At 47.5% G+C, this 24586-nt stretch overlaps 1 protein-coding gene across 1 annotated transcript; it reads left to right on the plus strand.

The window, feature by feature from the left end:
* Positions 1-1782: 1782 nt before the first annotated feature.
* TMEM225 (transmembrane protein 225) lies at positions 1783-23752 on the plus strand. The gene is made up of 6 exons (XM_080649822.1): positions 1783-1866; positions 2501-2576; positions 2903-2972; positions 21280-21426; positions 21701-21835; positions 23035-23752. Exons 4-6 carry the CDS (start codon positions 21285-21287, stop codon positions 23277-23279), a joined length of 522 nt encoding a protein of 173 aa, XP_080505948.1. The 5' UTR covers positions 1783-1866; positions 2501-2576; positions 2903-2972; positions 21280-21284; the 3' UTR covers positions 23280-23752.
* Positions 23753-24586: the final 834 nt, after the last annotated feature.

Consider the following 24586-nt stretch of genomic DNA (forward strand, 5'->3'; position numbering starts at 1 on the left):
GATGGGAGAGCCTCCATTGCAAGCAGCCATGGCTGCTGGGCAGGCCAGCACGCTCCCCACGAGTGAGAAGGAGAAGTGTGATCATCGGAACAGAGGCCTGGTTCGCCGGCATTATTTGTGGTTCGCAGTGGGAGATGCTGGGAACGGGGTTGGAAAGGACCACATGAGAGGCTCCACCCTCACCCGTGCACCAAACGATCCTGAATGTTGTATCACGGCTCCTGGTTTCTAAAAACTTTCATGCAAACGGGCTCTTTCAAAATCTCAGCCTGTGTGGTGCAGCCTCCACACAGACCTGCGATATCACAGAACAAATGATATTATGACCCATGATCCCGCCTCCCACCAGCACCGTGACCTGAAGGCTCGTTCAAGGCTCTCCTCGAAGTCTCTGCTAGGTCAGCCCCAGGCACCAGCCCGTGTGCTGAGCTTCGCTGTGACCTGCCTGACACCATCCTGTTCCTCCTTCCTCGGAGACGGACTAGGCCTCGTTCTGATCGGTGTGGCTGACAAGGGTGCAGTGGCCTGGGGAGCCTCCTCTCCAACCTCCTCCCCGCACCCCAAACCGCCAGCCCCCCCCCACAGCGGGGTGGGGGGGGGCAGAGGTCTTTACTTCTTCCACCATCAAGGGGCATATGAAAATAAAAATGAATAAACCAACGACGACCCTTCCAGCCAATCACGGATCGGCTACCCAGCAATTAAACAAATGCACAAACCCGAAACACATATTTACATCTCATTAGCAGAAGTCAAATGCAACAACGGCATTAAAATTAAGAAATTAGGCCCAATTATCCTGTCGGCGGCAGTTGGGAGAAGTTGTCAAGGGCTGGTTTATTCATTAGTTTGCACAGAAGTTCAGTGGCTTCCTAATCGTGTGCTATTTTTTATCCCCTCCTTCTCTTGCTTAAAAAAAAAATTAAAATGTTGGAGGTGTTTTTGTTTCTCTGCAGAGCGGCAGCCTGGGCGAGTTGGCGAGGCAGGCCCAGGGGAGGCCCGGGGAGGGCTCATCTCCCTCTGTGCTGAGTCATCAGGGCCCAGCTGTGCCAGGCAGAGGTATGTACGGGTTGGAGGGGTAGGGAGGCCTGAGCCCTCTCCTCTCCGATGCACGGGTCCCTGGGGGGGGCTCTCCACGGACCCAGCGCACCTCCCAGGCTCACTGCCTTCACTGCCAGCCCCCCGGGGGGCTGGGGTCCACTGGGAACACACACTCCTCCTCTTGTGCCGGCAGCCGTCACCAGCCACAGCTCACAGGCCGGTCTCCGCCTGGCCAGAGTGGGCAATTTGTGAAATGTTGGTCAGGTGAGTGACTAAACATGTTCTTTACTGCAGGTGAGAGGATTTCCCGGGCCCCTGGCTGGGCTCAGGTGGATGGTCTTGAGCTGGGAGGTGAGTGCACAGCCCTGGCCCGCTTCAGAGAGAGGCTTTGCCTGGAAGGCCGTTCTTTCTGGAAGCTTCTGGCCTGCTCCCTTCCCTGGATCCTTTGTCCTGGACTCCTGACCCGTTTGGGAACCTGTTACAACCCGCTGGCCTCCTGGTTATCCCTTCGTCTCCACGTGTGGATGTCCACTGTTGGCCTGTGAGCTGATGCTTCCTGAACCTGCATTTTGTAATTGCTTTCCTCTGTCTTCCACGCCAGCGGTCCGGCCTCTTCCGTCTCGCAGGCAAGCACTGACCTACATTCTCACAGGCACCGCTGTCCGTGATGCTGCCAACATGTCAAGTGGTGTTTAGTGCGATGGCTCCGCTGTGGTCTGGATGCCTGGCCCCTCAGGTTGGCAGCTCTCCCAGTCTTCTCCACTCCTGTCGGCTGGGACTCCAGAGCCTGGGAGGCTGGGAAGAGAGGAAAGGCCTTCCCCAGAGGTGTGAGAGGGGAAGGGGTGCGGGGGGTGCGGGGGGTAGGGGACAAGGCTGGCAGCTTGGCAGGCCCGGGGTGGGTGGGGAAGGGGAAGCGCCCTCTAGTGGGCGGGTTCTCAGGCTGATCTCTGTGGTCAGTCGGAAGTGGCCTGAGGCACAATGCAGGGTGTCTGTCTGGGCTGCACCTGGGACAGATGGACACACATTCTCCACGCGGGACTGCAGCACTCACAGGCCAACGGCATAACTACTTGAAATCAGGACTTTCTCAGAAAATCCAGGCCAGGCTGCTGCTATTCTTAGAGCCTCTTGGGCTTCTGCAGAGAGCGCGAAGCGGGAGGGGATTCTGGGCTGAGTCCGGGTCTGCTTTTCCCACCCACACGCTGCGTACAGCTCCGTGAGCCCTCGACCTTCCTGGGCCTAGATTGGCCTTCATCCTGGGTTCCTTCTGCCTCAGAGGCTTTATTCTGAAGAGCAAGAGAACGCAAGTGCAGGGGACCCCTGCTCTCTGCGCGTAAGGCCTGGAAACATGCACTGAAATGACCACTGTTGGTCCAGGTTAGAGGCTGCCCTCTGAGCACTTCCTCTCTAACCCAGACGGCTGCACATTCAGATCACGCTGTCCCTCTCGCCTCCACAGCCCTCCCTGTCTGAACCCAGGAATCGATCAGATCCCCGGGGAGGGCTTGGGAGACTCCAAGTCCCAACAAATCCTGGTGAGTGCATTCAGTCAGGTGGTGCGTCTACCAGGTGCCTGCTGTGCGCGGGCACCACGGCCGGAGCTGGACAGCGGTGGGCGAGACCCACACTGTCCTGCCACATGGAGCCCCAGCCTGGCAGGGGAAGGGACACAGGGCAACAGCTCCCTGACCCCAAGAGGACAAGTCGGGCCATTGTGCATGCCCAGGAAGCGACACCCAGCCCAGCCTCAAGGTCAGGCTGGAGAAATGGGGGGAGGCCGAAGCAGGGCATGTGGCAGTCTCTTAAAGGTTCCTTCCCTCGCTTATTCATTCATTCATCCATGCACCCATTCATTCCACAGCACTGGGTGCCGGTGGACGGTGGGTGCTCTCACGCAGCGGCTTCCTGGTTGGAGGACTGTCTGAGCTCAGGTGAGGCTGAGGGATCTACGGGGAGCTCCAGAGTCTCAGGGCCTCGATGCACATGAGTTCATTTCTTTATCACGTCAAGTTCAGAATGTGTCCGTCGAGTATATCTGCGGGACGATGGCAGAAATGGGAAGAGAGGATGGAGGACGGGGCCCGGGAGGGACACCCACCAGGTGAGCTGAGCTCACCTACCCATGAGGCGCCGGGAGCGAGACAAAGAGGTTTGGTGAACAGCTCCACCCGGGGAAGAGACGTGGGAATAAGACCGTTCACGCAATTTTCGCTGAGTCAGAAGAAGAGAGCGAGTGGCAGGCAGTGAATGTGTGCATCCCTGTGACTGCCATGTGCATGTGTATCTTTCCGTATGACCATGTGACTGTGGGCCAGTGTCTTTGTTCCTAAGTGTGTCTCTGTGTGTGACAGCATGACGCTGCTGCCACCTGCTTCCGGAGGAGTCGGGGAGCATAGCTCTGTGAATGGCACCCTGACAGGCCAGGGTGGGTGTGGGGGAATGCAGACTCTGGGCTCCACCCCCTGCGGCCCAGCCTGTGCCACGTGGAAACTGCCTCTGGCTCCTCACTTGCTCCGTCCTTCTCCTGGGAAATCCCCGGCACAGCCAGGATGCCACCTCCTCCTGCAGGAAGCAGGTCGTGAGGTGCCTGGCGAGGAGGGAGGGGGCAGCGAGGTTGGCTTCCCGGTCCATCCCGCAAGGCCCTGTGCCACACCTCCAGGGTGTTCTCTTTGTAGCCAATACTGAGCCAAGATGACTGTGAGGGTCTCACTCAAATCCTCCATTCGGAGCATAAATGAGATACATACCCGCTGACAGGGCAGGCTTGGTGATCACACCAAATCCAATTCCGGCTGTTTTCACATTCGGAGAGCTGGAGGCGATGGCAGTCTGAGGTGGAGGGCGCGGGAGAAGCGCACTCCCCAGGCGGACTCACCGGGCGCTGTATTTGGCGCCTGGATGAGGATAAATCAATGAGCTAGAAAATACAACCCCTCTTCACGTAACCAGGCAGGCGCGCACGTTCCCAGAATGCAGAAAGCAAGCACCGAGGTTTCAATTAGTGTTTTACACCCCACGGCTTTCTGGTTGTGAATCATTGGACTGGAACACGGGGCACAAACACGCCTGAAGCAGGGACGTGGAGGCCATCCCGCAGGTGAAATCTCTCCAAGCAGAGCCTGCGGGAGGTGGGAAGAGCTCCCTGGGGTGCAGCCAAGCTAAGCGCAGGTGTGGAGAGCGGGAAGGCGCCTGTGCAGGGCCCAGTGAGGCAGATGCGGGCAGGCCTGTGATCATTGCTCAGGCCTGGGGGACCCTGGGGGGACCCTGGGGGGACCCTGGGGGAGGTAGCCGAGTCACATCAGAGAGCCAGGGTGATTGCCTCCCTCCCTCCCCCACAGAGAACATTTTAGAACTTTTAGAAGTGACAGTTAAGCTTATGGTATTTTATGTGGTGACTATGGTGGTGTTAAGGGTATATCATTATCTTAAAACTCATCAATATTTATACATTAACTATGTACAGCTTTTTTGTACATCAATCATACCTCAATTTTTTTAAAAAAAGGAACACAAAATTTAAACAAGACAAAGAAAACTGTGGCTTCTTTCTTTAACAAACACACACAAAATTACATTCTAAATCTAGTTTATCTCAAACCCTTCCCATCAATGTTTTAGTTATTTTTTTTCCCTCTTGTTCCTCTCCCTCCACCCCCGGAAATTATGTAGGGGTGAATATCAACTTCCTTGCTTTGAATGGCTAATACCCCAGCTCCAGCTTCATTCCTTAGGGTGCCCTGGTCCTCTCCTCATCCAGACTCATTAACACACCTATAGTGTGCCTCTTAGGGGCTGCCTGTGATGGTGATGGTGGTGGCTCTGAGAAGTAAAATCAGAGAAGCTCAAAATGGGGATCAGAGTCAATGAGCCATTGAAAAAAATATTTGGAAGTAATTTCTGTTAGGGTCGCCAAAGGAGAAATGCACAAAAGGAGTAAAGAATTATACATTTACTAGAGGCCCGGTGCATGTGCAAGGGTAGGGTCCCTAGGCCTGGCCGGCAACCAGGGCCAATCAGGTTCCCCGCCTCCCCACCTTCTCTTGCTATGTTCCACGCTGCCCCCAGGTGGTCAGTACATGTCATAACGAGCGATTGAACTCTCCGTCTCCTGGTGGAACTGCTGAGGGGACACTTTGTATATTAGCCTTATATAGATAGATAGATAGATAGATAGATAGATAGATAGATAGATAGATGATAGATTAGGTCATCTGAAAACCAGATGGGCTGAGCCCCAAAATGGTGCCAGCACCCAGGGATGGGGAGGGGAGTCAGAGATCTTAAAGGACTCCAGATGGGCTTTTTCAATGGGGAATTCGCTGGGCGGGTCTGGATCCTGGGCAAGTCTGGAGGGGAAAGTTACCGGTCTTAGAAAATGGAATGTGTTCTAAGTGAAAGGGAATGTCAATTGCAAAATGATTGAAAGGTCTGTTTCTCGGGGAGGGGATATCGATTCGATTATTTGATCAGACCTAACAATTTTAAAATTATAAAGTTGCAGTAGAAAAGAATTACATCTATACCCTAGATCTTACTTCACCTATTTTTAAGATTTTATTCTCACTTGCTGTCTCTCTAGATGTAATACCATACATATTTTCCTTTTTACTAAACACTTATTTGAGAATAAATTACATGCGTCCTGGCCTCTTATACCTAAAATATTTCAGTGTGCATTTCTAGGGAAAGAAATATTGTCTTTTATGCAGACAGTATTATTAACTTCAGAAAATTGATTATTAATACAGAACTTAAATCTAATTTACTGCCTATACTTCAATTTTGTCAATTTATGTCTTTTTTATAGCGTTGCTTTTCATGCAGTAAAAGATTGATCACATACTGTACTGTCATACCATAGTTCTTTGTCTCCTTTAATCTGTAAAAGTTTGTGTCTTTTTTTAAAAAAAAATCTATTCTTGAAACCGGAGAACCAATGGGTCTGGGCTGCCTGTCACTACTTAAGCCAATTGAGCAGAGACAGGGTTGAATTATATATGAGCGTTTATTCCAATAATGCCGGCAGTATGGGAGAGCAGCAGGTCATCCAGGAATCTACTCTGTCCCCCTCCCCCATAATCCAGCTGCTTAGATGGGGGCAAGGACAAAGATTACATGGGGAACTGGGCAAAAGGAATAAGAATGGGTATAATGGTTACAGGTTACAGGCAAAGCAGGCCTTGTGGGCTGGGCGGTTTGCAAAGGGCGGGGGCATCGGGGACTCCATTCCTTTCCTCAACAAGGTTGTTCATCTTTCCGTGATAATAGGCAGCCCCCGGATGAGGAGGATGGACAGCATTTCCAGGTGAGCTCCCAGGTCCCGTGTACAACTCCCAGCCAGGTTAGGATGTACTTTCTTTAATCAGAACAAAACAATCATGGTTAACAGAGCACGATGAATTTCTGGGGGCAGGAATGATAGCTGGTCCCCAATATTCTATTCCTGCCCCTAACATTATGATTTGGACATTTTCGAAGAATACGGTTGACCAGCCATTTTTATAAACCCTTCTGCCACCTGGAAATTCTCATTCTGTCAATGTAGTTAGCTAGATATTAATAAGAAGAACGCAGAAGGAATTGGACATTGTTGGGCCTCATGGGCTGGGACTCTGAGCCTATTTGCTTCACCAGGAAGTCAGCTTCCCAACCCTAACCCTTCCCCGGTGTAGGGAGCAGCCTGCCCTTGCCTATAGGATTGGGGGTTGGGGGCAGGAGGCAGGAAGAGGTAAGCACATGCAGAATACAAGTGAAAATGGTGCAGGGGGAGGTGCCTGACCGGAGAGACCTGTCAGTCTGACCTGGGAACAGGATCATTGGTCAGGGGGTGGACCCTTCAGAAGCCCACAAAAGCTTGGGAGGTTTATTGGTTATTTTGAAAGAGCTCCTGGTTATGCCGAAACCGGTTTGGCTCAGTGGATAGAGCGTCGGCCTGCGGACTGAAGGGTCCCAGGTTCGATTCCGGTCAGGGGCATGTACCTTGGTTGCGGGCACATCCCCAGTAGGGGGTGTGCAGGAGGCAGCTGATCGATGTTTCTCTCTCATCCATCGATGTTTCTAGCTCTCTATCCCTCTCCTCTCTCTTCCTCTCTGTAAAAAATTAATAAAATATATATATATTTTTTTTTTAAAAAAAGAAAGAGCTCCTGGTTAAACTCCAGGGAAACAAAGAGCCCACTCCCTCCCTCCCCCTCTCCTTCTCTAACCCACACTCTCCTGGTTCCTTCATGTTCTCTCCCACCAGGGAACACTTGACCATGCGGGTCTAGTGCCCGCAGCAGACCCCGAGGGCTCCAAAGAACTAAGTTTTAATATGAAGCAGAAACTCTGGACACCGTCCTTTGTCCTGGCCTTGAGGAAGACAAGCTTGGACTTTTCCCATGGCGGATGGAGGGAGATGGGACATGGAGAAACCAGGAGGGGAACTCATTTGATTTTGCATCACGCATAAACCTTGCCACACCACATACTCACGTGTGTGGGTCCTTGAAACACGGATCACATAACAACCTCTCTGGACCTCCTTTTCTTGTTTCTCAAATGAAGATAATATGTCTGGCTCAGTGGCTGAGTGCCGACCTGTGAACCAGGAGGTCACGGTTCGATTCCTATGTCAGGGCACATGCCTGGGTTTTGGGCTCAGTCCCCAGTGGGGGACGTGCAGGAGGCAGCCAATCAATGATTCTCTCTCATCATTGATGTTTCTATCTCTCTCCCTTCCTCTCTGAAATCAATAAAAAATATTTTTTAAAAAAGAATGGAGTCTTTCCTCCTGCCCCAACCCCTGATAACCAGTGATCTTTTTACTGTCTATTTTTACCTTCTTTCTGATTGTCAGGTAGTTCAAATCATTTCAGAGTGGCTTCTGTAAAAGTAAGATGCATTTGAAGTGTCTTCCATATTTTTCATGGCTTGAAGGCTCATCCTTTTAGCGCTGAACAATATTCCATTTTCCAGTGAACGGCCGTGTATTTGTCCACTCACCTACTGAAGGGCATCCTGGTTGCCTCCCCTTTTCGGCAATCGTGACTAAAGCTGCTATAAGCATTCGTGGGTGGTATTTCATGTGGACATCCTTCTCTGGTGACCTACCGGTAATTCTCTCTAAGTGGTCTATCAACAGAAAAAAAAAGGATCATTTCTAACTTAATTTTAAAATAGAATTGACCTATTAATTCTTAACTATTCATTACTGCTTCAGGGCTATTGATTCAAACTGTGTCGGGGCCTCACTTGCTCGTCCATTCAGCCAATATTGACAAAGCTTCTCACCAGGCACTGGACGTGGAGGTAGGTCACCTCTAAGACCGGCAAGGAAACAAAGGAATACAGTATACGGCTATCATGAAGGACTGTGTATAGGATGTGGAGGCCTGTCCTACGCGGTGAGGATGCTTGAGGGACAGGTTTATAGAGGAAGCAAGGTGGAAGGTCAAGTCTACCTTGAGCCTCCCTTCGTGGCTCCCCCAACCCCCTCCAGGGAGGGCTTGCTCCTCTCTCCTGAACTATTTTGCACATTCGTGAATGCGTGTGATAAAAGCTGAAGAGCGAAGACAGAGTTCACACAAGAGCAGAGGGAAGGAAGAGAAATCCATGCATCCATGGGAATTTTGCATGTAGAATCAATAGGGGTTGCTGACCAAGAGGATGTAGTAACCAAATGGAGAGAAAAGAAGACCAACTTCTAGAGCAAGCCTGGGATACGGAGGCACACCTGTGTGTGGACATGCGACGACATGCATGTACACGGAGCTTTGGCTTGATGTCATCCGTCCCTGCCTTGAGGAGAATTGGATGTGACTGTGGCCATGAATTTTGACCAGGTGATGCGAAGCTGATGTCCGGAAGGTTGACGTGAATCTCGCTGGCTCATTGGTCAGGTGAGCATTTCTCAGCTATCGGGGGTACAGTGGGCTACTTGTGAGACTGTTACCACTCCACACAACCTTCACTTCCCGGAGCAGCCCTTGGCCATTGCCTCACTCACTGGGAAAAAGGGACAGCAAGCTGGGCGGGTTGTGCCTGCCCTGGAAATCCAGAGGAATCGCTCCCCCGTTTTCCTGCTTCACTCAGAACCGAATCCTCTGATTGAGCTGAGTGGCAGGGCTCAGCCCCTATTCACAGCTCCATCTAATGTAACTGATTTGTGATTTCTCTCTACAAATGGGCTGATTACTTAAATTGAATCTTCATGCTCAGGCATTTAGAGGAAGCTTCAGATGCAAAATTGTTTACAAACGTCTTTGAGTCTGAACCCTGAATGTAAGAAGTATATTTGCATAAATTTACGAGAGCTAAAAGGCACCTTTTGTCTTGGGGCAGATTAACCCTAAGGGAGGGTCCCAACAATGAGCACTAATCCAAAAACCATAGACCATGGCAGCTTATTCTGAGAATTGGTTCACATATGGTCTGAGATGTAGCTTTCTCCTTCCTCTGGGGGGAGGCCTAGGACTGCCAGAACCCCCAAGCAGCCAGGAGCCACCCCATCAATCGGTCTTACTGTGCCTTAACAGCCCTGCCAGACTCCGTGTATGCCTACCCTGAAGAGGACAGGCACAGGGGCACCATCCCTCCTGCCCAGCACACAGCTCACCGCACACACCTGCTCACCTGCAGTCTTTCCTAAAGAGGCCGTCGTTTGCCTTCCCTGTTGTGTCCCTTCAGGAGCCCAGGCTGTGGGGTGCCCTCTCTTCCTCTGTCCTTTCTGTTCCCCAGCTTCTCTAGGTGGGATGCCTTCTTGGACCGAAGTCACCAAACCCCACAGAAGGTTAGAGAACCTGGGTTTGGGGATGAGACCGACTGGGGCTCAATTCTAGCTTCATCACGTACCAGCTGTGGGCCCTGGGCAAGTCATGAAGTCAGTCCCTCTGCTCATTGACTTGCTCCCCCATAAAATGAGGGTGCACTCGAATGAAAACAGCTCTGTGCAGCCTTTGGCAAAGTGCCTGGCACAGGGAACCTTCAATACTAGGTGTACCGGTTAAAAATGCGGATTAGCCATTAACCAGTTAAAAATGCAGATTTTGTAATCAAAGAAAACACGACAATTTCATGAGAAACATCAAAAGTGCTTCATTCAAAGTAATGTCCAATCGCTAGCACTTTTCTTCAAAATAATGAATTAAAACTTCCCGCAAATGCTCTTTTTGTTTTGGCACGAAATTCGACATTTTTAAGCGTAAAAATATCTGTGATGTTAACACCTTCAGAAAATTTGACATATGAAGTTTTGAAGCTTGTTGTCGATACAACAAAATAGCATACATATCAAATCGCATATATGTCAACATACACTGAATGGCCAGATTATTATGATCTCTGAACGCATAATAATCTGGCCATTCAGTGTATATCCTATATAATAAAAGGCTAATATGCAAATTGTCCCCTCGACCAGGAGTTCGACCAGCAGGCAGGCCGGCCAACCACCCATGTCCCCTCCCCCTGGCCAGGCTGGCCGGACCCCACCCGTGCACGAATTCATGCACCAGGCCTCTAATATATCTATCTATCTATCTATCTATCTATCTATCTATATACACACACACATATATACATGGAGTGTCCAGATTATTATGTGTTCAGAGATCATAATGATCTGGCCACTCAGTGTATGTGTAACCCTCATCTATAGAAAAAAAATCCGCATTATTAACCTGTACACCTAGTATATAATCACTACTATTATTATTGTACTGTTATCATTGTCATTATTATTATACTTACCCAGATTTTGTGACTATCTAAAAGCCCCCATTTAGATGCAACGCTGAAAAAAAAAAAAAACACAAAATAAAACCCAGACACAATGTAATAAGAACACAGTGCCATCTATGACTCTGCAAAAACAACAAACTAGAATCTAGTGAAGCATCCAGGTTACATTTAAGTTAAACGTCGCCCTGAGCTAAATATAGGACGTGGGAAATTTCTACAGAAACAGGTGACCCAGATTCTTCCGCCAGATAACCGGCATGGGAAAGGGGATGCAGGGAAATGGGACAGATTTCAAGGGAACCCTGCAGGGCGGAAACCTTGTGTGCAGCCTGATTGAAGCAGCCGCTGTAAGGACTCTTGTTGTTCGTTGTTGGAGGAAACCAAGGGATGTGACCATGAGCAAGTCTTCGTTGACATTACAATTGTGTTAGAAATTTTGCTAGATGTAATTGTAGAATTGCAGCTATGGCCTAAACATGTCTAGTTATTCTACATAAATGCTGAAGTCCTTTCAGGTACAATTACTGCCATGCTGGGGTTTACTATCTCCTGGAGGAAGTGAGGTGGGCATGGGAGAGGCACACATAAGGGTTAAATTGACCGCTTTGGCTGTTGTTTCTACTTTCGTGCATGTTTGAACATTTCTATAGTGAAATAAGGCTAAAAATCCACACAAGCTCCCGCTGGCTTGATTTTACCAGTGTCCCCTGGTGATAGCCCGGTGCACACACACTGGGGAGGAGACCCTGGTGCAACCCAGGAATCAGAGGGAACTGGCTCCTGCACCGTCACAACGCCCCTCCCCCCCCCCAGCCCCACAATATCTGTCACCTCCCCTTCGGGCCTCTGCCCGCTTTCCTGGTCCTGGACTGTCTCAGCACCTGCTAGACACGCTCACTCTCTGACCAGAGACCTCACTTCTCTGAGCCCCAGAGTCTGATCTCAAAACAAAGTCTCAAGCAACCTCCCAGCTTGAAGCCCTCAAAACACGTGATTCTTTCTTCCTCTTCCTGTCTTTGGTTCCTCTTGGTTTAGCTGAACTTCGAAGGCTGGGGAGAGCCAAGCTTCGTGAGCCTGTATGGAGGCTGCTGATGATACAAATGAGGCCGGCTGGCAGTCTTTGGTGCACAGAACTCAGCTCAGGGCCAAACCTCCTCCTACTCCCCACCCCCCCGCCCCCATGCATCTCTGCGAATCATAGCTTCCAGCTATTAAACTAAAAATGCATTTTTCATTGTCAAGAAGCAGTGCCACAGACATCCAAGAGTCCTTAGCTATGCAAGTTTGCTATCTTGGCCTAGAAATGGGACGGCTGAGCCAACTTAATATCTTCCTTCAAGAATCTGCTGGCGCTGATGCCAAGAATGTTCAACAGCTGTCTCCGGCTCTGGTGAGCGATAAACCAGAGGAGCCCAGAGGAGCGACATTTGACCTGTTGTGAATTCAGCTTCCACCACGCCACCAGCGTGGGGCTCAAAGACAGGCCCCAGGCAAGGGGCTGGGCCGTGTTCAGCCCTCATCTCAGCAGAAGGGCTTCCGATGGAGGACCAGGCGGCAGAGGGCCCGGGCCCACAGCACCGGGCCTTACAGGCAACAGTGAGTATTTTGATTTATATTTAAAGGAATAGAGAAACTCCGGAGAGTGATGGAATCTAATTTTCATCTATAAAATAGCCAGAGCTAAACTCCTGTCTTTTCTTAGCTACACTTAGGTCATCACAGCATTAACAGAAATAGCAAAGCTTTAGGATCAAGTGACTTTCGTAATGAGCTTGGGCCTGGGAGAATCTTAAACCCCTGAGCCCAGCAGGGGCAGTGGGACCAGCTGTTCTCCAGCCACTCCCTGCGGGAGGAGCGCCCACCGGACACGTGGCCTGGACAGGCAGGCTTCCCCGGTCACTGCAGCACATGGTGGCTCAGCGGGTCCGGACGCGGCTCAGGGACCTCCTTCTCCTCTACTCCAGTGTCTGCAGAGTTTTTCCCTAATGTTACCCAGTGGGCAGGTCCAGTTACTCCACCAGCGCCTGACGCAGGACTGCTGGGAACCCCTCTCCTTCCCGCTGCTCCCCTCCCCTTTCCCAGACAGACCTTGGTTCCAGACTGCCTGGGCAGCCGGGCCTCAGCCTGGAAGGATCGCAGGCAAGTCTCCTCCTCTACAGCCTGTGCCCCCAGCATCTTGTGGTGTCCTGCAGGGATGAGGGAGAGCCGGTCGCTCACCCCCCAGATCATCCATCATCTACCTCACACTTGTTGTCACCAGTCAGGGTTTATTTCCATAGCCCGGGTTCATGGGACGGAGGGGCCCCTCCAACCCTCCACACCCAGAGGCCTTCGCTCTGAACTGTCCGGAGCCACTGGCGGTGGGTGTGGAAGAAGCGCCTCCTGCTGTAACTTCATCACCAATTAAGTGAATCTCTGGCATCCTCAGAGGAAAAATTATTACAAGCTCTGAATACATGTTTGAAAGACCAGCACGATCATTATAGTGCATTACTCAGTTGGTTAAGTGTGCTTCAAAAAACCCACCATGGAGTAGATCTTCATTGTAGGGGCATCTGTTGTTTCTTACAAATGATTAGCTGTCACTGAATCATCAATTGAACTTTGTTGTGTGGTTAAGACTAATTTTTTTTCTTTCACTGTCAAATATATATATATATATATATATATATATATATATATATATATGTATATTCCCCCCCCCCCCCCCCCGCCCCGAGAGGAAGGGAGAGGGAGAGAGAGAGAGACAAACCAGCTTATTTTAAAAAGAATAGCATGGGCTTGATGATCAGAAAGTTCTGGGTTCACATTCCGAGAGCTTCATGACTGTGTAATGGGTAAGAGCATGACCCCATACTGGGCTTAACGCCTAGGTCTACCTGTGTTACTTGTGGAAAGTTACTTATGTTTTCTGTGCCTTCGTTTCTTGTCTGTGAAGTGGGGGGGGTTATAATACTACCTATCCCACAGGGTTGTTGTGATTCCAAAGGACACGTGTGAAGGGCTTAGAGGAGGTCCTGAACAATAGTGACTGTCATGATGATGATGATGATGATGATGATGATGATGAAGATGATGATATGATGACAATCCTGGACAATGACCTTCTCTTAGCTTCTCTCTCTGTGTCTCTAAAGTAATGATAAACTTACCTTCCATGGTGGACACTGTGACACACCACCCAGCTGTCCCTTTGATGAAAAATCGCTTCCTCAACTATTTTGGCAACAGCTTTTATTTATTTTTTATTTTTAAAATATATTTTATTGATTTTTTTACAGAGAGGAAGGGAGAGGGATAGAGAGTTAGAAACATTGATGAGAGAGAAACATCGGTCAGCTGCCTCCCGCACACCCCACACTGGGGATGTGCCTGCAACCAAGGTACATGCCCTTGACCGGAATCGAACCTGGGACCCCTCAGTCCGCAGGCCCATGCTCTATCCACTGAGCCACACCGGTCAGGGCAATGGCAACAGCTTTTAGAGGTTAGTCCCTTTAGGGATCATGTCCACTGCACTGCAGAGGAGTGGTCTACCAGAGTCATGTCTTGTCTCAGTCCACATTCATGACTGATGGGTATGGGCCTGTATGACCTTTTCATCGGGGCCCAGTTTGGGATAACTCTGAAGGACTGTCATGCTTCCATTCCAGTTGAATTTTAGAGGCTTCTGTCACAGTTCAAATTCTCCCTCTGTCCATTCTTTCTTCATTTTCCTTTTTTTCACAGGTCTTAATCCCAAAGACACTTCTTAAAAGCATTTTACTTTCCAAATTTTATCTCATAGCCAGCTGTCTTAGGAACCCAACCTGTGACACCCAGCTCCACAGAATTGTTGCCAGGATTAAGAAGCATAACATATATAGTATTCAGCACTATGGCTGGACAATAGCCCCACTTACAACACCACAAACGAAATGTTTTTGGGGGCCATTCTCTCCACTGTACTCTATGCCTTCTACCTGAAACATGGCACCTATGACCAACTCAAATAAAAAAAAATGATTAATCAGGCCAACCTAAACTCACTGTGTTTTTGTTCAGGGTAGAGTTTGACAGCCCCAGATGACAAGAGGGACTCAGGTCCAGCTGTTTTGTTTTTGTTTTGTTTTTAATGAAATCAGCTTAATTCCTCCCCCAAATACAAGGTTTCAGGTTCAGGGGAAGGTCATGTGCTTCCAGGAAATGCCTGTTCATTGATAGAGTTCCTGCTTTGTTACTCTACATTTTCTCACACACACCTTCCCCCTCCCCGCCAAGTTCATTCATAATTCTAGCTGTTGCCTTTCTAGGAACCATGCATAATAACAGGAGACAAGGCACTAATTTACATAGGGACTATCAAGGCTATTTTCAAAGCAATGAAATACACATTGTTCGACAGGCACAACAGCGTTACCTATACTGATCATGAAGGTCATTTTTCTGTGTGTTGCTTGGGGAAATCTCAGTCAATGAATCTTGCTCTTAACTTCACACTTGATTTTCTTTGTGGCGAAAAGCAGGGACATGTGGGCACTAATAAACAATAAAAATAAATGATATTGGCAAGAGGCAAAGCCATCAACATCATTTAAAGTCTCCGCATCACGGGTTGACAAGTGATCGCTGGACTTGCACTAGAGAAGGGAACGCTTGAAAAAGAGACCAAAGGGTGGATTGGTGAGGAATTCATCAGCATGAGCATCAGACAGATGCCCTGACCTTTGCTGGAGTGATGATTCTTTCAATCAGGTCAAGCCCCCGGGAATTACAGAGCACATGTTCCCTGTAGGGCTCATATTTTATTTACCATCTGCCAGAGTACTGGGAGTTTTATGGATTAAATAGTCTCCCGTTTATAGGTAAGTACTCTTGGGGGAAATCCTATGTAATAAAACCCTAATATGCAAATCGACCAAATGGCAGAACGACCAGTCACTATGACACGCACTGACCACCAGGGGGCAGACACTCAACACAGGAGCTGCCCCCTGGTGGTCAGTGTGCTCCCACAAGGGGAGCGCTGCTCAGCCAGAAGCTGGGCTCATGGTTGGCGAGCGCAGAGGTGGTGGTAGGAGCCTCTCCCTTCTCCGCTGCAGGCGGTAAGGAGCAAGGGGTCCCACACTGCGAGAGGGCGCAGGCCGGGCTGAGGGACCCCGCCCCCAGTGCACAAAATTTTGTGCACCAGGCCTCTAGTAAAATTATAATCATATTTATCTTAAACCTAAAATGAACCCACAGGAATTATAGGGAATAAGACAAAACATTGCCATCTAGCTGACAGCAAGTTTATTCTCGATTGTGATACAAAGCGTAACTAAGCCAGGGCTATAGAATAATTTACAAGAGGTAAATTATGGATTTAATTGTGCCCTCCAAAGCGAGATATGAGTAAGCCCTAAATCCCAATGACATGTAATATGACCTTATTTGGAAATAGACTCTTTTCAAATCTCAACAAATTCAGATAAAGTCAGATTGAAACAAAAGTCTTTTGCTGTTTGAAGCAAATCATTTGTGGTCCTTGGTTACAGCAGCTCTAGAAAACGAATACAGTAGGTTTTAGAAAATTTTGTGGGAAGGTTCCAAGTTCAAAAGGCATTATTGTTTTGCTTCTAGATTTAGGGAATCTCTGTGTTAGTCATTCTCCCCGTTCTGCTTAGGCTCTAGTACAAACCTTGGGTTGAGATCAGTACAGAAATGAAAATGGCACTGAATTTTGTGTTAAGGATGGTGCAAAGGTCTCATGAGAAAGAAGGGAAAAGAGGAAGAACAGGGAGGAGGAACTGAGTTGGAACAAGGGGCAGTAGTGGAGCCCTAGCTGGTTTGGCTCAGTAGATAGAGCGTCGGCCTGAGGACTAAAAGGGTCCCTGGTTCGATTCCCGGTCAGGGCACTGAGCCAAACCAGTTAGGCCCACATCCTTTTTTATAGCAGCCTATCTGTGAAGCATTCCACTCCTGCAGCATTTCCAAGTCTATCTGAAGCCTCTTCCTTTGTGTGATTCTCCATCACACTCTAGCTACAATTTTAAGGCAGTGATTGGTTTGGACACTACCTTCTCTGACCCCCACCAGTGGCCTACGTTCAGGGAACATGTCTTAAAGCTAACGTGGTAAAATACATGAGCCAGCGTGGCCTGGTGTGTGTTCTTTCCCGGGAAGGCCAGGCAGGCCGAGCTGGGCAGTACGTTTAGGAGAATGTCAGTGAGCCGTTCTGATGATCTGTTTCTTACCAGGAAGGATTATTCAACCTGAATGTTGATGGCAGACATCTGGATCCGAAAGTCAGGGGTTCCCGCCGAGCTTTCTTGATTAAAAGGCCCAGTCTAACCTCAGAGACTTAACGGAGGCTCCGTGAAACTGCTTCTAGTCCTTCTGCCCAGGGAAATGGCCTGTTGCATCTGGGGGAAGAGAGGCACCACCGAGGATGGCTGAGGTGATGAGAGTGCCTGGGAGAGCTGAGCTCCCGCAGTCCTGGAGGCAGGCTGGGAAGGGTGCGGGTGCCGAGCAAAGGGAAATAGAAAACGCCCCATCGGCTCAGGTTCCTTTTCAACTGCGCTGGGTCCCGAACGGTGCTCAAGCTAAGTCAGCAGCGGATGTTTGTGGAACGGGAACTCAGTGCTTCGTGGCATTGCACCCAGAGAATCGCTTCGCTTTCCCTTTTCTCCTTTTCTGTTAAATAATAACCAGGTTATTACAACGGCGTCAGCATTGCATCCAGAGAATCACTTAGTTGCTTGGGGAAGGTGGTCTCATTGTGGTTACTGCCCACATGGTTCTGAAAAGGACCGATTGTCTTTGTAGTTTGGGTCTTCTCAGCCACCCCAAGAACGAATGTTAAACATTGCAAACCAAGCCTCGAAGAGACAACGCCATCTGGCTAAATCTTTATATATTTACTCTCATTACTTATTAAAATGTAAGAGGCGCCCTAGCCGGTTTGGCTCAGTGGATAGAGCATCAGCCTGCAGACCGAAGAGTCCCGGGTTCGATTCCGGTCAAGGGCACATGCCTCGGTTACAGGTTCCTCCTCAGCCCCGGCCCTAGTCAGGGTGTGTGCAGGAGGCAGCCAGTCAATGTGTTTCTCTCCCATCAATATTTCTCTCTGTCTTCCCCTCTCTCTTCCACTCTCTCTAAACATCAATGGAAAAATATCCTTGGGTGAGAATTAAAAAAAAAAAAAAATTTAAGAGGCATCCATCTTTCCACCCAGAAATCCTACTCCTGGGGATCTATTGTATAGCAATATAAGTATCAATATGTAAGCATGTAATAACATAAGCTGTCTTAATGTGCTCCCTATCCCCCGCATGGTCCTTCTGCTTCACTAGTCCACAAGGGTCAAGGGTCAAACTGATAGACAACTCCATGGCAGCTGGCAGCCCTAACAGCACGCTGGCCCCTGATACAGGAGTGGGGAAGGGCGAGCACTCATTCCCACAGCCACCAGAAATGCTGACTGCGAAGGCGTGCAGTTCCCAGGACATAAAGGACTGTCCAGAAGCAGCGTGCATTCCACGACAAACTCTCCTGCTCCAGTCAGGATGACTCCCAAGGACCTCCCCAGATGCAGAGCGCTGGGTGTTAGCTGTTGGCTAACATTGCTTGGGTTGCAACCGCATCTCATTTCAACTTCTGCTCAAGTCTGATTCCCTGAAGCACTTACCAGGTGTGGCTCCTGGGTGTACACCCAGTCCACTCCCCACACACAAATCTCCGCCTTAGCATCTCCTTCCCAGGAAATCCAAATGAAGACGATGGTCCTTCCTTATGTATCATTTATGTGCCAGGAACTCTTTTTAAGACATCTTTACGCCTCTAAATTAATTTAATTCTTACAAAATTCTTATGTAGTAGGAAGTGTTATCATCTGTAAGACCACAAAGCTTCTTAGTGGTAGAATTAGGATTTAAAACCAGGATCCGGAGGCCATTTCATTAATGTTTCCTTTGTAAGATTAAAGATATTGAGCATTGTTTCAAAAAATTAAAAAAATATACGCCCAACCATCGATGCTCAGTGGTTGAGCATCGACTTATGAACCAGGAGGTCACAGTCGATTCCAGGTCAGGGCACATGCCCGGGTTGCGGACTCGATCCCTAGTAGGGGGCATGCAGGAAGCAGCCAATCAATGTTTCTCTCTCATCATTGATGTTTCTCTCTCTCTCTCCCTCTCCCTTCCTCTCTTAAATTAATATATATTTTTAAAAAGATATATAAAAAAAAAATAAAAAGATATATAAAATGTAATAAGATGTGTACAGAGGTCTGAAAAACAACATAGTGTGTTTGAGACAATGAAAGAAATCCAGCAATTCCAGGTTCTGCAAAGAGGTTGAAGAAATAGGCAGACAGAGGTTTTGGAGGTGACTTTCATCTTAGTTCAGGAAAAAGCTTTAATTTATTTATTTTTTATTTAAGTACAAGTGCTCTGACTCTGAACTTAGGGTATACCATGGTTGCCTCTTCAAGGAATCAAAAATGTTTACTCTGCCTAGATACAAAGGCAATTCTAACAAGTAATTGTCTGCACTTTATAAGTAAACTAGAGGCCCGGTGCACGAAATTCATGCACGGGAGGTGGGAGGGGGGAGGGGTTACTGCCAGTTTAGTCCTGATCCCTCTAGCAATCTGGGACTGCTTGCCTGCCTGCCTGCCTGATTGCCCCTAACCACTCGCCTGCCTACCTGATCACCCCTAACTGCCTCTGCCTTGGCCCCCGCCACAGAGGCTTCATCTGGAAGGATGTCCGGAATTATGTCTGGAAGGTTGTTCGGCTATCTGGTCTAATTAGCATATTACACTTTTATTATTATAGATGATATTGGCGTGCATTATTGGTTTGGTGTATCAGACCATATCATTCAGTTTCAAGACACTGGTCTAGTTTTTAGATGCCTGCCTGATTAAACTGCTTTAGGCTATCCAAATGGGTAACCAAGTTTCTCCAAAACATCCTAAATTTTCAATGGTGATTCCCTTTTTCTTTTTGATGCTGCTAGTTGACACTTGTGTCAAAGATCTTTAATTCTTACTTCCCTTCACTGATCTCTGCCTAATATCAACTAATCCTGGAACCTATAATTCTAACTCTAAAATTAGACCTCCTGCCCTAGCTGGTTTGGCTCAGTGAATAGAGCGTTGGCCTGCAGACTGAAAGGTCCGGGGATCGATTCCAGTCAAGGGCACATGCCTGGGTTGCAGGCTCAGTCCCTAGTAGGGGATGTGCAGGAGGCAGCCGAGCAATGATTCTCTCTCATCATTGATGTTTCTATCTCTCTCTCCCACTCTCCCTTCCTCTCTGAAATCAATAAAAAATACATATTAAAAAAATAAAATAAAATAAAATTAGACCTCCTTAGTCATGCATGTTTAACTTATTTCCAGGTCTTTAGTTGTCCGTGTATCTGATAATTATCTCTGCGTGTGATACCATATCTCCCTGTATAGCTGATAGCTCCCTCAGAACTCCTGAGCCCCTTTGTTCCTTCCACTGAACCAGGCCCCAGGGTCTAGGGTCAAACCAACAGATGATTCCATGGCAGTTAACATCCCTGACAGCAGTCTGGCCCCAATATAGGAGTGGTCCCATAGGCTATTTCAGCTTCCGCCACGGCCAATGCCTTCAGCGATCACTAAACGTCTAGATTTTTCTCTTCTTCCTAGGACTAATCAAATCAGAAGAAAGGCATGTGAGATACTGGTGGTGGTCTCTGCTTGAACTCTTTGCTTGCCATCATGCAGCTATCACTTAGAAATATCCAGGCCATCAACATGTTCATCGCTTCTTGGGCCTTAGTCTTCCTGGCATTAGGGATATTGGTCAATGACTGGGTTAAACTAAATATTGAAACCAGAGCAAAAATAAAAAGCCACAGCCCATGGTTATATAGTACCATTTGGCCAAAAGGTAAGAACGATACCCTAGGAAGATGGGTGGAGAGGGAAGGTTCGCCTTTCCTTGACTTCCGTTTACCGTGCCAGCTTACTTGTTATTCTCTGGTGCAGTTTCCTCAGGGTGCAGTGGGTCCACTTTCATCATCAATACAGTCAAGGTAGAGTTCAAAAATCTCACCATTTCTAATGTTTTTGAGACGTTTTGAAGTTCACAGACTTACTGGCTGGACAGTTGAGAAGTCTTGGCAGTAGCAGCAGGGTGAATAAGCACAGCAAGAACAGAAGGGTATAAAAAAAAGGCAACGGGCAACAAGGAAAGTCAGTTATATTGACAGCAGAGGTGAAAAGGAGAAATTCGAGTATTTCCTAAGAAATGAGTTCTGAGAAAGGGAAGGAGGAGAAAAGAAGCTTACAGAGATACCAAGACAGAAACGGTTTCTTTGGGTTCTCTCTCCCATTCAGCTTATGGTTTCCTGCTTCTTCATCGCCCCCACTTCTGTCGGTATTATGTAATCAAATCCCGCCCCCCACCCCCACCTCCCATTTCCATTTTGACTTAGAGATGTGTGGTCCTGGGTGGAAATGAGCCTAGAAGAAACATCTGTCCTTCTCTCAAGATAGCGTCTGCTTTCCAACAGGTGACATGGAAGTGATCAGAGTCATCCTGATTTTGGTCCTCAGCTTATCCTACATCCACAACTGCTTCCTGGGATTGGAATTCACCTATATGCTTCCTCAAACTGCGTGGGTCTCCTTTATGGCTGCCTTCCTCACTTTCTTCACAGGTAAAACTCCCTGGCTCCCCTAACACGGGCGTGAAGGGGGACTTGGTTTGTGAGCCCAGCCTGTCGTTTCTGTCTAATGTGGCCTTCCCAGATTTTTGGCTCCAATACGCAGCTTCTGAATGGGACCATCCACGGACGTGGGATGGGTTCTTGGATGAGGTGCATATACCCAGGGTGGAGGCTTAGAAATGAGGCCTATCTGGGGGTTCAGAGGAGTAGAAGCATCACAGTTCCTCACAAGAGGCTTTTTCCCCTCCTTTTTTTTGGCCATTAGGTATCCTTCTGCTCTCTGCACTCATACTGTATCACATAAAGCTAAGGCAAGGCAAATCCGTGTACTACTCTAACTACCATTTCACCTGGAACATTTCCACGGCCTACTTCAGTATTTTCTTCCATTTTGCCTCTGGTGAGTGTTTTGAGGGCTTTTGATGGGTAAACAAGAACCAACCTTTCCTGGATAGGAGGGAGAGTGAAAGGATGGAAAAAGGGAATAAGGAAAAAGTACCGATCCTTGCATTTTTTTAAATTGATTTTTTACAGAGAGGAAGGGAGAGGGATAGAGAGTTAGAAACATCGATGAGAGAGAAACATCGATCAGTTGCCTCCTGCACACCTCCCACTGGGGATGTGCCCGCAACCAAGGTACATGCCCTTGACTGGAATCGAACCTGGGACCCTTCAGTCCGCAGGCTGACGCTCTATCCACTGAGCCAAACCGGTTTCGGCGATCCTTGCATTTTAAGGGGCTAAAGTTCAAGTGGACTCACTCTCTGATGACAATTCCTCTAGAGACAGAGCTGGGGACCAGGACTGGGTGACATGGTCAACGTGCTGGCCTAAGAGGGCAGCTCCTTATCTCCACCTTTGCTACCGTCTTTCACGCCCTCCCCATCTCAGGGAAGACTAAAGCGAACGCATAGCATGGAATGTCCACGTAGGTGGGAGGGCAGTGTCATGCCAAGGCCCTTTTAGCTCAGAGAAAAGCAATCTCTAATACTAAATGTTCGGCCACCGACATTGGAGACCCTTCTTTCTAAAAGTGGTTTTGTGTTTGTTTTTTTGTTAATCCTCAACTGAGACTATTTTTCCATTGATTTTTTTTTTTTTTAGGGAAAGTGGAAGAGAGAGGGAAAGACAGAGAGAGACATTGATGTGAGAGAAACACATCGATGGTTGCCTCCTGCACAGGCCCCGATCAGGGCTCGGTGCCGGAAGAAGTCTGCAACCAGGGTACATGCCCTTGACCGGAACGGAACCTGGGTCCACAGGCCGACGTCTATCCACTGAGCCAAACCGACGAATGGCTCTAAAGGAGTTTTAAAATCTCATTGAGAAATTCCTAACTCAGATGCATGTCCCTTTTCAAAAAGAATCCTCCATTTTGTTTTTGTTGAGAAGTGTGCAAACTCTTCTGCACCCAATTTTAGTCTGTCCCACCGAAGCATCCGTCCTCCCCCTTCCAAATTTCTTGGGGGTGGTTCCAAAGAGAACCCCTGGGCTTTGGGTCAGCGTCTCTCTGCCAGCACCGAGGGAAGTATTTCTTGACTATTTCATGAAACATCTACTGTTCCTCTGTCGCCCTCCCCTGGCTTCTCTCTTCCGCAGGATTCTTCTCTCTCCTGCAGCACCAGCGGTTCATGAATAGTAGTGACTCCGAAGCTACCATGCAAAACCCTGTCCAAGACAGTGATTTCAGACAGCAGTCTGGGAATTCTATCCAAGTGATTTCATTACCAGAGCGCACCCCCGTTCCGCCTAGCATTGTCCACGTACGCTCTCAAGAATCCAAGGAAACTGCGTTTCCAAAGGCCTCCCAAATCCAAAAACGCCGGGTAACCTGGGCTCTATGATTTGATCATCCATCACTATCTGTGCTCATCTTAATGAAAACAGTTTCGTGTGCATGTCTCTGGGTGGATGTTCAACCATGTTGTCTGTAAATGACCGTGACCTGGTTGAAATCGGTCAGAAAACCCAGAATATGGCTTTATATATATAAAAAAAAAATCCCTTACCTGCTGAACTATTTTTTTCTATTTGATGTCACCATTTAATAACATTTGTTAAAAGGTAATAAATATTGCATAATGAATATTTGCTGTATTGTTCATCATATACATCACAAGAATTTAGAGTAATATATAATACCTTCTGGGTTTTGTTTATTTTGTGAAATATTTCAAACATTCACAAAGAATACAAAATAATATAACCTGTGTACACATCATCCAACTTTATGAAATGTTACCAATTTGCCCTATTTGCTTTACTTTTTTTCAATTACAGTTGGCATTCAGTAAATATTATTTTATGTTAGTTTCATGTGTACAGCATAGTGATTAGACACTTATAAAATTTATGAATTGTTTCCCATGATAAGTCTATTTAATTGTATTAACTAATGTCACCCCAGTAAATCCAATAATTAAAAAAAAAAACACAAAAAACAAAAGGAGTGAAAAATTTATGTCACAAAAATACTGAGAAACAAAGCCCACAAAAATTCTGGTATGTCTATGTTAATTTAGGTTAAGTGAATGTTAAAAGTAGGAATTAAGAGATACAAAAGTCATTTTATAAAGATGATAGGGCCCATTTAACAGGAAAATATTAAAATGCTAAATCTATATGAACCTAGTAAAATAGCTTCAAAATCTATATGATGTACGAAAATTGCTATTAGTAAGTCATCCTTAATAAAAAATATCCTAACAGTTTATTGATCCCTAACATGGATGCACTTGATATAGATCTATAGATAGATAGGTAGATATATAAAGTGCAGAGTGTGAGAAAATGACTGTCAATCAAGAATTGTATGCTATGCCACTATCAAGAATGTGAAATAACATTTGCAGGTAGGGTTTTTACCACTAATAGAACCTTATGAAAGAACTTAAAAAATAACAAACTGTATCCTGTAAGGCATATTTGAGATACATGAAAGAATGGAAAGTTAGAAGAAAATTAAAAAAAAAAATTTAAAGCTGTAGCGGACATGAAGAATGTCCTCCTGGGCTCAGGTTTAAGTCCCGCTTGTCAACAAGTCTTGGGTAAGTTTAGAGCCATGCCTGATGGGTAGATGCGGACTTGTAATGGCAAACAATTCTTGCGGACTCCCCCCAGCATCTTCGAACGTAAGAGAAAGAACATCGGT

Source organism: Plecotus auritus, assembly GCF_963455305.1.
Source record: "Plecotus auritus genome assembly, chromosome: 13".
NCBI classification, from domain to species: domain Eukaryota; kingdom Metazoa; phylum Chordata; class Mammalia; order Chiroptera; family Vespertilionidae; genus Plecotus; species Plecotus auritus.